This window comes from Schistosoma mansoni, chromosome 6 (assembly GCF_000237925.1).
Source record: "Schistosoma mansoni strain Puerto Rico chromosome 6, complete genome".
Taxonomy (NCBI): domain Eukaryota; kingdom Metazoa; phylum Platyhelminthes; class Trematoda; order Strigeidida; family Schistosomatidae; genus Schistosoma; species Schistosoma mansoni.
The window spans coordinates 939,357-950,397 of record NC_031500.1 but is presented as its reverse complement, the minus strand read 5'-3'; the positions used below and the strand labels follow the sequence as shown (position 1 = coordinate 950,397).

The 11,041-nt window shown below is 32.7% G+C and overlaps 1 protein-coding gene across 1 annotated transcript; it reads right to left on the bottom strand.

Moving 5' to 3' along the window:
• Positions 1-6,267: 6,267 nt before the first annotated feature.
• On the bottom strand, positions 6,268-9,064 carry Smp_162300 (matrix metallopeptidase-9 (M10 family); the record flags this gene model as incomplete). Its single annotated transcript, XM_018797880.1, has 1 exon — positions 6,268-9,064. The coding sequence occupies exon 1, from the start codon at positions 9,034-9,036 to the stop codon at positions 6,268-6,270; it is 2,769 nt and encodes a 922-aa protein (XP_018652878.1). The 5' UTR covers positions 9,037-9,064.
• Positions 9,065-11,041: the final 1,977 nt, after the last annotated feature.

The following is an 11,041-nucleotide window of genomic DNA, read 5'->3' as shown; positions in this document are numbered from 1 at the left end:
GAGACAGGTATCCACCTCAGTACAATGGAAGTTGGTCAAGCAATTTCGTGGATAGGTTGAGGTAAGATATTAACATCGTTGGATGCCGGCCGGTTCAGTGGTCTATCAGTTAAGTGCTCTGGCGCGAGAATGGTAGGTCCCGGGTTCGAATCTCGAGAGGCGGGATTGTGGATGCGCACTGCTGAGAAGTCCCACAATAGGACGAAACGGCCGTCCAATGCTTCCAGGTTTTCCCTGGTGGTCTAGCTTCAACTGACTCATGATCTCAACTACATAATGTCATTCTGAATCATCATGGTAAATCCTTCTTAGTGTCATGTTGTATTATAAAAATGAAAATGTCTTCAACCATATCTAAACACAAGACATTACAAGATTAGAATGGATAACTAGACTGGAGATTATTTAAACTTGTTTGAGCATTCACTTGGTATTGTTTACTTGAATCACCTCATTGACGTTTAGAACTATAATTGAACGTCAACTCTCGGATGCAGGTACATCCAACTGAAGAGTCGCGAAGTGGACGAAACGCGCATCATACTAGATTTCACTACTACCCACTATTCATCTTTACTAATATTATCTGTGTATTGGATAAATTTTGTTTACGATATAACAGATAGATATAATCTAACATGTCAATAGACATTGAATAACTTGTCCATATTCTAAGAACAAATATCTTCATTAAAAAAAGAGAAACTTTGAAAGTCATTCTGTGAGGGTTTTACTACTTCTATGATATGTGAGTTATTAACAGTTGACTGATTGATCAATGACGGTGACTAATATCCCTTTAATTAAGTTGCTTGGTGCTGACTGGATTCTATCAATTAAGGTGCAATATGACTACTAGTATGAGTAGTACATTGTTTGCAATATGTTGGGTAATTAAGGGTAGTTTTACAAAAGGTTATTCGTAGCCTTAAAAGCTCTGTTGTAACATCTAAGACTATAAAATTGATTGATACTGGCTTAGATCCTATAAGGAGCAACAGTTTCCTCAAGAATGTAGGTATGAGTTGCTCGTTAGAACGAAGCTTAGATCAAGCAGAGCTTCTTTCTAACTACCACCAATCACCTACAATTATCAAATTCGCGTATGCAGTATGCGCTGAGTATTACTTTTTGGCAACATTGAATCCCCTGATTGATTACTTAAGTAGTCTGTAAAACTGTATCACAACACCAGGTCACTTTTCAAGTTATACGAAAAGCTTGTCATGAATCTCAATAATGGCCATGAATCACTAATTCTATAACAACTCAGATTACAAATCTGGAGAGATATCCACATCACATACAACTATTCAATTAAGTAAGAATTCTTTACAGTTCTCATCATATACAGTTTGTGAGCTCACTACCTCACAGGGGATTTAAACACTTCAATGTCATTCATCACATACCTCAAAACAGATAGTCGGTAAACATACTTTTCAGGGAAGTGCCTTCCTCATTCGGTGATCAGTCTTCTAAAAGAATGGCTTCAATTTATTGTATCAGGTGAATATTGATTGGCAATTGACAAGAATGAGTATGGAATAGGAGAATTGTGACAAAGTATCCACCCTCGCTTCAAAAATGAATGTTGTCTATTATGGGATCATTCATTTTGACTTGTTTAGTTTCCGGTTAATTTCACGGATCAAAGATTCCTGATTGTTACATTGGGTGAAAATTGTATATTTCTGTTTTTGTGTTGTGTTGACTCTGCTTATTGAATTGAAAGGTATCAGCATCATTAAAGATCATCGAATCTATGTGAGTTTCATAAGTTACTCACTAACTAATGGAAAAATGTGTATCTGACGATCAAACTCAATTGTTATTCCATATGGAGGATGAGAGATTTCCTTCTATCAAACAACGAATGAAATTACTGTTGAGCAGTTCCCTTCGTTTCAATTTATGACTGTGCAATGTAACCTGTGAAAATTGACCATAGTCGTTGATGAATAGATTCAGTCGTAGATATCTTTGAAGCATTGCTTACGTATGTTGGGATTGTCGACTGATCAATAGTGAAGTAGCTGAATGACTAGCTTGTCTCGAGTAAACGTGAATCGAACTGTGAACAGTTCAAAGTATGTTATTGCCTAGTTACACTGTGAGATGTTTGTTAACATGAAAATACAGACGGATAAGTTCGTCGAAACTGAGAATCTCCTTGTTGAATGACTCTGTTTTATTTTGTCTCTGTTAGTATATTTTTGGTGTATTTTTAAAGTCAATTCATCAAAGAGTCTTTTATGTCAAGTTAATACAGAATACGGCCAAGAATCTGTCGACTTGGAGGAAATGCTGCAGTTCGACATCTAAGAGTTACAGTGTTGTCTCTACAATGTGTACACCATAACTTCCTATCACATATCTTATATGGATTGACTGTATAATTTCGAATAATCTGATCAAAAATCCGGTAAATGTATTTCCTAAACTATTCATTATTATACAAAAGATTAATGACAGCTGTTTTCATCAAACTCTTTAATAGACAATAACAATTTGGCGCCATTTACAATTTGTCGCCAATAAAAAATGGATCATTAAAATTCCTAAGATTAAATTAGTCTTTGATGATGATGATGATGATGATGATGATGATGATGATGATGATGATGATGATGATGATGATGATGATGATGATGATGATGATGATACATCCATCCATATTATAGTCAAGAAATATGCATTGTTCCTAGCGTGCCTGAAATTATTACTGTGAAAGGATATTTCTTGGCACATCAAAATCTTAGGAAATTCAAATTCATGGGTTTATTTTACAAAAAACTGATTCAGTAGTCTTTCTCAAAATTTTGATCCTGGATTCGAATCTCGTGAGGCGGGATCGAGGATGTGCACTGCTGAGGAGTCCCACAATTGGATGAAACGGCTGTCCAGTGATTCCTGATTTTCCCTGTTGGTCTAGCTTCAATTGACTCACGCTTTCAACTATGAAAATACTGAAATCTCCAAAAAATCCCTTCTGATAATTTATATATATCCATGTGTAAGTAGACATACTATTTATTTGGATACCGGTTTTAAAATATGACAATGAATGATATTCATCGCTAATACACTTCATTTCAAACAATAAAGTTATCCTATTCTGACACATTTCAAATGAATAATTGATGATCTACGATATTCCAAGATCATCTTCAGTTGCCCGTTGTGAATAACTGTCTTACACCTGAAATGAATGAAGTTCACTAGTACTAGTTTCTCATTAGAACTTCAAGAGTTTCATTTAGAAAGTAATTACCAGTGAGTATATGATTATTATCATGTTAGAGTTTTGTGGAGATTATAAAATTTTTATATGGGTTTGTTCTCTGAGCTTCTACCCGAAGTTTGTGCTGATGATGTCGTTCAGAAGGACGATAAAAGCTCCACGACCAAACCATCACCCACCTGAGCTACAAATCTTCTCCACCATCTCAAAATTTTTATAGTTTAAGTCATCAACTGATCGTAAACCGTCAGTGAAAACTGAGAAAAACTGAGTTTTTTTGTTGCAGTATGGAAGTAATAAGCAATGCACATCTATGGCACTGCCTTAGAAAATCAAATCCAAGATCTTCAGTATTGTGAAAGAACGGTTAACCTCTAAGTCACTGAGCCAACATTGAATGGTGTGCATATACATGTGTGTATATTATCATAAAGCGAATGAAGTTTAACTTGCACCCCAATAGATGCCAGCTCAGTGACTTAGAGGTTAAGCGTTCGTCCACAACACTGAAGGTTTTGGATTTGGTTCCCTAAGGCATTGTCGTCGATATGCACCGTTGGATATTTTCGTACTAAGATGAAACAACGTCCCAGTTTTTTCTCAGTTTTCGTTGATGGTCTATCTAAGATCAGTTTGTGATTTCATCCATGAATATAAACTGTGATAGCTGAATAATGACTAAATTTGAGATGTTTCTAAACTTCTAGTCAGAATTTATGACTGACAGAATTCAGAATTTTCTCAAGGTATCATTGCTCTATGCTATGAATTGATTCAGTATGGAAATGTGTATCAATGGAAGCCAACTCAGAGGTTCTGTTAGCTAAGCGTTGATTGCAAGATCTGACGGTCGTCGGTTCAGATTCAGATAGAGTTATTCAATGCACTAGATTTTTATCGGTTTTAGTTAGTATACATGTATCCTGTACAGACTACTTCAACGTAGTCATTACGTCATAAGGTTTTATGGAATGGATTGAACTACAGGATCTTTTCTTTTTCAAGTATCAAAGATTCATGAATCTTAGTAACTTTGAATTAGAATGTTTATCCATTTCGTTATTTGGATATGCTTATTATTGAATAGTTTCTATCACATAACTGACAATTAATATGCAACAGTGTTAGCGGGACATTAGATTGGATTAAAGTATATTTCATGGATGATGGTGTTGCTGCACACTGATTGGCTAATTCTTAACCAATCAGCTCTAGTCATTGCTTGGAGAAGACTCTAGAAGATTCTCATGTAAAATCTATAAATATACTGACGTATTTCTTATTGCGCTTCCTACTTTATCTATCCTTGTTATTTGGAATATAATTTCTTCCATGTTCAACCGTGTTCTGATTTAGGGACTTGTCCAGTGTATTGGTGTCCAAGAATACTAAGCAATTGGGAATAGCTGAGTCGTAATAAGGAAGATATATTAGACAGTTATAACAAACAGAACTAGAAGAACTAAACTGACTAATAAAACGTAGATTTCTTAATTTTCAACTTTTAATGATTTAAAGTATTCCGTCATTGATACTTTGATTGAATTTTGATCAGTCTTATTTGGTATATCCTTATCTTTTATAGATTGTCATTATATCATAAGTTTATATAAAATAGATGGAATGTGAATAGAAGTGGAATCCAGGAGAAGCAACATATTCTTTTTGAGAGTTGTTATCAGCTATACCTGGATACTAGAGTTGATTTTCACTCAGGCATTCGAATCTAGTACTAATCGCCCAAAAATCACAATGTGTTACCAACTTAGCTATTGACTTGTGAAGGTGTTTGGCCATTTCCTTGAAGAAGCTGAGACGAGAATAAGCAACGAAACTCTAGTATTATTTTAATATAAGTCTCTGAGATTTTAACTAAAATAAGTTCTTTTTTAATATCATATAATTATTAACAAAGATGAGTGGTGGCTAGCAATAGAATCCAGAACGCAAGTTTCATCTTATTTGGAACTCGTCATTTAGATGTATCTACATCCCAGACTTAATGTTCAATCCAGGAATCAAAGTCAATACTATTCACTTAAAACATCAACTGATTTATTTAAACACATAAACATTGGTGCAAAAGGGGTACCAGACATATATGCGTGTGTGAGGGCTGTGATACTGCCCAAGCGTCCAAACTAAAGCAGGTGGTTTTCTTAGGAGGCCACACCCGGAGCCTTTGACCTAGAGATCTGATCAATAAGGCTATGAAGCATCGTAAGGAGATGAAGTCCCATGGTAGCCGGTGACCAACGATTGATTCATACGCCATTTGTTCCCTTAGTATACTGGAGTCCATGTGCACCATTGGTTTGGAATCAGGGTTTTCAAACTACCCTAGGTGAACTTTCTGTGTCCACCAATCCGGTTAAAGCGCCGGACATTCGCTGTTCGTTCTCTCAATTTCGTAAACAACAGTAATGCCACGAGATGGCAGTGAGCGAGACTTCCCTGGCACTTTGTCATGTGAGAGCATTTCGAAAGAGAGCGGCTGACTCTCCCCACTCTCGGCTGTACCAGGGCATTTGAACGCTAAACAACAACATTTTTGACATATAACAAATAATGCACATAATTATATATATATATACATTTGTTAATAACAAAACAAAATGCTTTATCAACAAATGTACTTACATTTTTTTACCTAAATACACCCAAAAAAATGCATATGAAAAGGATCAACATTATCACATAGTTACTTCCCCCTCTCCATAATTATCCTTTTTGTTTGTTTGTTTTGAGTCTTTAATTTTTCGTAAACAAGATTTTTTCAAGAAAACAAAAGTTAAGACAATCCAAAAAATATACAAAAAAAACAACAAAGAAATTCTGTACATTATGTAATTGAAATATACCTGTTTATTGATTTTTTTTTTAGTAATTAAAATAAACAAATGATTACGTCATAGAAACAGTAAACATGTAAACAAACAAACAGATAGATGGATAGGTAGATGAATGGATAGATGGATACACTGTTTCAAAACAGAAATCAGAAGAAAAACTATATATTATGGTTACAATATTGGTATAATTTGATCATAACTAGGTGGTGGTGCTGTTGGTTCAATCATAAATTGTTCATTCCCTTCTTTTATTTCATTTCTATTATATTTATCATTTATAGAATGATAATTATGAATAGTTTTATCATGGTAACAATGTTGATTGAATCGATGATTTAAAGAATAATAATGAAATAGACAAGACGGACAAGAAGAAGAACAACAACAATGATGATGATGAGGATGAGGAGGTGGAGGATGATGAGGAACAGGATGAGGATGTTGACCATGACTACAAAGACGACGAAGATGACCATCATCATCACCACCACCACCACTATGACAACAAGAAGAAGTACAACATCGATACAAATCTTTATTATTATTAGCAGTATAACATATCTCATCTGTTATATTACTATTATCAGTAATATGATTATCATTTAGATATTTTATATTTCTATGTAAATATATATTAAGTATATTATATAAATTATGTAATTGTTTAAAATAATCCTCATTTTCATTATTGCTGGAATGTTGAATATTGAGTTCATCTATAAGACATTTAATATGATCTTTATTTATACTACTTGTAGTGTACATATTAGTAGTATTATTTATATTCCATATATTATAATCATTATAACAATAATAACAATAATGATAAGATTCTATTTTATTTTTGATTGATTTATCAAAAAAATTTGGTTCAACATTTTCATCCTCATGATCATTATGATGATCCTGATCATGATCACGATCATGATTCAATTGACAATGTGATCTGATTGGTTGAACAAAATCTAAAATATCATTATTATTATTATTACTATTAATACTACTAATATGATGATTATCAGTAGTATTCATGAATGTAGTTTGTATATAAAAAGGATTATGACGTAATATATATTCATATGAATCCATTGGTTTAAATAAAATACTTTTATTGATTTTTAATTGATGATTATTGGTATGATTATCGATTATTTTTTTTCTTTTTAATAATTGATTCCATAATTGTAATCGTATTGATTTTTTACAAAAAATCAATATCATCAATATCATAAAAATCAATAAAATGATATTCGATAAAAAACCTAAAAAAAATGCAAATAACCATGTTTTAAACCATTTATAATATAAATGATTTAACAAATAATACCATTTTTGATTCATATTTATATTATAATGATACCATCCTGATTCACTCCATTCTGATAACCAGATAGGTAGATTGAAACCAGTGATTAATGGATTATTATTATTATTATTACGTAAGGGTATTAATCCTTGTTTATATACATTATTAGTAGTATTATAAGTAGTATATAAATTATTACTACTATTATTGTTTGTATATAAATGATTCATTTTATAGGTAAGCCACCAAAAGGGTGCTAACCATAACCACCATGTTAATTCAGTATAATACTCATCGTTATTATCATTATTATTAGTAGTAGTATCATAGTGATTATAATGAGTAGTTTTAGTAAAAAATTCCCATGTAGCCCTTAAATATTCAAGATCATTTAATGATTGTTGAAATTGATCATGATTACCATTATTGTTGCTATGGGAAATATTCATTTTTTCATCATTTGTTAATAGAGTTAACCAATTTAATTGGGACCATATTTCAGATAATTTAAATGATTGTATATACTTATTATGATGATTATTAGTAGTATAGGTTAACCTATTAGATGATTGTTGATTGATTATCCTATTCAGGTCTAAATTACAACGTGTCCATAATTGATCTCGATCAAAATTTTCAGTTGTTGAACACCAATATGTAATCCATTTAGGATAAATGGTGAAATGATTCAAGGAGTTCAATGGATTTATAATACCAGGTAAACAAGATGTAAAATTTTGTTGCTTAGTTACAAGTTCTATGCCTTTACTTGGGATTTCATTATTGTTGTTATATAATGATAATGTAGCTTGAAATGGGAAATAACATGGAAAACCAGGATCATTACCACCTTCCGTTTGAATATGATTGATTGTTTTTGTTGGAGTGTGGGGACATTCACGTAATTGATTTAATTCTGTATAACATAACCAATGTCCTGAAAATGGTTGACATTCATAATCAATATTATAAATATCACTACCAATATTATAATGATAATGATGAGGAGGAGGATCATGATTTATCGATTTTTTAAAATAACATGGTAATTGATTGGATAATTGTGGACGACATTTTGTCCATAAACCATCTTCATCAAAATTGGCTGTTGTTGAACACCACCAATAACCATTATGACCATTATCAATTGGTATTATATCATTTTGATGAGCAAATATTAATTTACCATTATATCTTATACATGTTGTATATAAACGTTTATGATATAGAAATGGAAAATGACATTTTTGACCTGGTTGATTACCACCATAGGTTGTTGTAGTCTCTGGACATAATTGCCATTCTGGATAATGATCATAATTATCAGTTAATGGACACCACCATTTTAAATATGATTGATTATGAAAATTATGTAATGGTTCATTTGGTATAGATATATCAATATGTTGACATTCATAGATTGCTTTACGTTTATATACAGATGGAAAGATACATTGACGTTGTTTGGTTAATTTCATTGAAGGATATAGAAATCTATTACCTTCCCTTTCATTATTTGTTAATGGTAGATTATATAAAATAACGATTTGATAGAGTAGTATATATTTTAAAAAAAATAGTAACCATGCCATTTTTTTGGTGTTTTTCTCTCTATTTCCTTTGATATAATTCATCCTCACCCTCCCTCCCCCGGGGAACTTCAAATTAAATCCCTATTTTTAAAAATGAATAATCACTTGTCTCACTCATATTTATACTAAATTCATTTGATAAATGAACCAATCAAATGACAGTAATTCATATAAGGTAATATTACAAAAATTTTTTTTGGATAAATGAATTTGATTGGCTGAAATTGTTTAATTTTTTGTATTTTTTATACAATGAAGCACACTGTAATAAGAAACTCATTTTTAAAAAAAGAAAAAACCGTTGGGTATTTTATTACAAATAAAAAAGAAAAATTAAATTCACTTGGTATTATTATCAGAAGGGGGTTTTGTGGAGATTGCAGTATTTTCATAGTTGAAATCATGAGTCAATTGAAGCTAGACCACAATGGAAAACCTGGAAGCACTGGACGGCCGTTTTGTAGTATTATGGGACTCCTCAGCAGTATGCATCTATGATCCCGCTTGACTTCGTGGATCAGTTGAAGTTAGACGTTAATACCGTTGGATGGCGGCAGGATGAGTGGTCTAGAGGTTAAGTGCTCTGGTGCGAGACCGGTAGGTCCTCGGTTCGAATCTCGCGAGTGCGGGATCATGGATGCGCACAGCTGAGGAGTCCTACAATAGGACGAAACGGCCGTCCAGTGCTTCCAGGTTTTTCATGATGGTCTAGCTTCAATTGACTCACGCTTTCACCTGGTATTGTTGTTTACTTAAATCTTCCTATTGATGTTTAACACCACAAGTGATTAGTCACTCTCTTATTGGCATTTGTACATACTGTGGGAATTCCTTTCATATTACCTTAATTCACAAGCATTATAAGCAAAGATGGATGGTAGCTAATGGTGGAATCTAGTTAGATGCGCATATCGTCTTATTTGGAACTCATCAGCTGAATGTACCTATATCTCAGAGTTGATGTCCATTCCAATGGGAATATTCAAGTAAACAATATCAAATGAATTTAAACTTCATCCTATTGCCTAAGCAAGTGGCTATCAGGACTCAGTAGATAAAGGGATAATGCGATGATGTTTGAAGTGAATACTACTAGATTCGAGTCCCAGAGTGAAAATCAACTCTAAGATGCAGGTATATCCACTTGACAAGTCCCAAATAGGACTAAACTCACGTCTTGAATTCCACTACTAGCCACTATCCATCTTCGCTTATAAAGAAGAAAATTATTTGTATAAGTTGATAAAAAAGTTGATGGAAATTATCAATAAACATCTCTCTTCATAATATTCATCTTCTGTTCATAATAAGACACCATACATATATATATACATATTGATTAATCTTGGGTAATGTCTCTTTATTTTTGGGGGTTAATATAACTTTTAGTGGAAAAAAGGACATTTCCTTTGATAACTAAATGTGAAAGAGTTAATAGTTTGTTTGGGAAAGTGAAAATGATGCAGCCACAGAAAAACAAAAAGAACTAAAAACATATACAGATAGTAAACTGGATACAAACAAGATAGAGATGACCTTGAACATTGAAATATTGAATTTGTTACAACTTAGTAAATTTATTTGGTTTCATTTTTGATTGTTTATAGTAGATATATTATATCTAGGGCTTTAGATTGTTGCTATGCCAAGTACTACTAGACGACTTGAATGATCGAACCCGCAACGTCACAAGGGAGAAGACAGAAGACTAGTAAGTAGGAATGTTAGTCTCAACACAGTGTCCAATGTAGTACAAAAATCTTATGTATTTATAGTTTTTTGGCTGAAAGTAAATCATCATTTCGGATAGCCAATAGGAACATAGGGGATCCTTGTTATTCATCGAATAGGGAACCTACACGTCGACATTCTAGAATGTTCCTCCAGCAGTGATTGGATGAAATGTCTCTGGCTCTTTCTGGGCTTGTTGAGGCTTCCTTGAGTTTGTCAACAAGTGATCCCTACAATATAAGTGAATGTGGAGATAACCATCTGTTTTCTATATTCAATATCATTTATTTAATAGGTCAGTACTGTAATTCTCAAC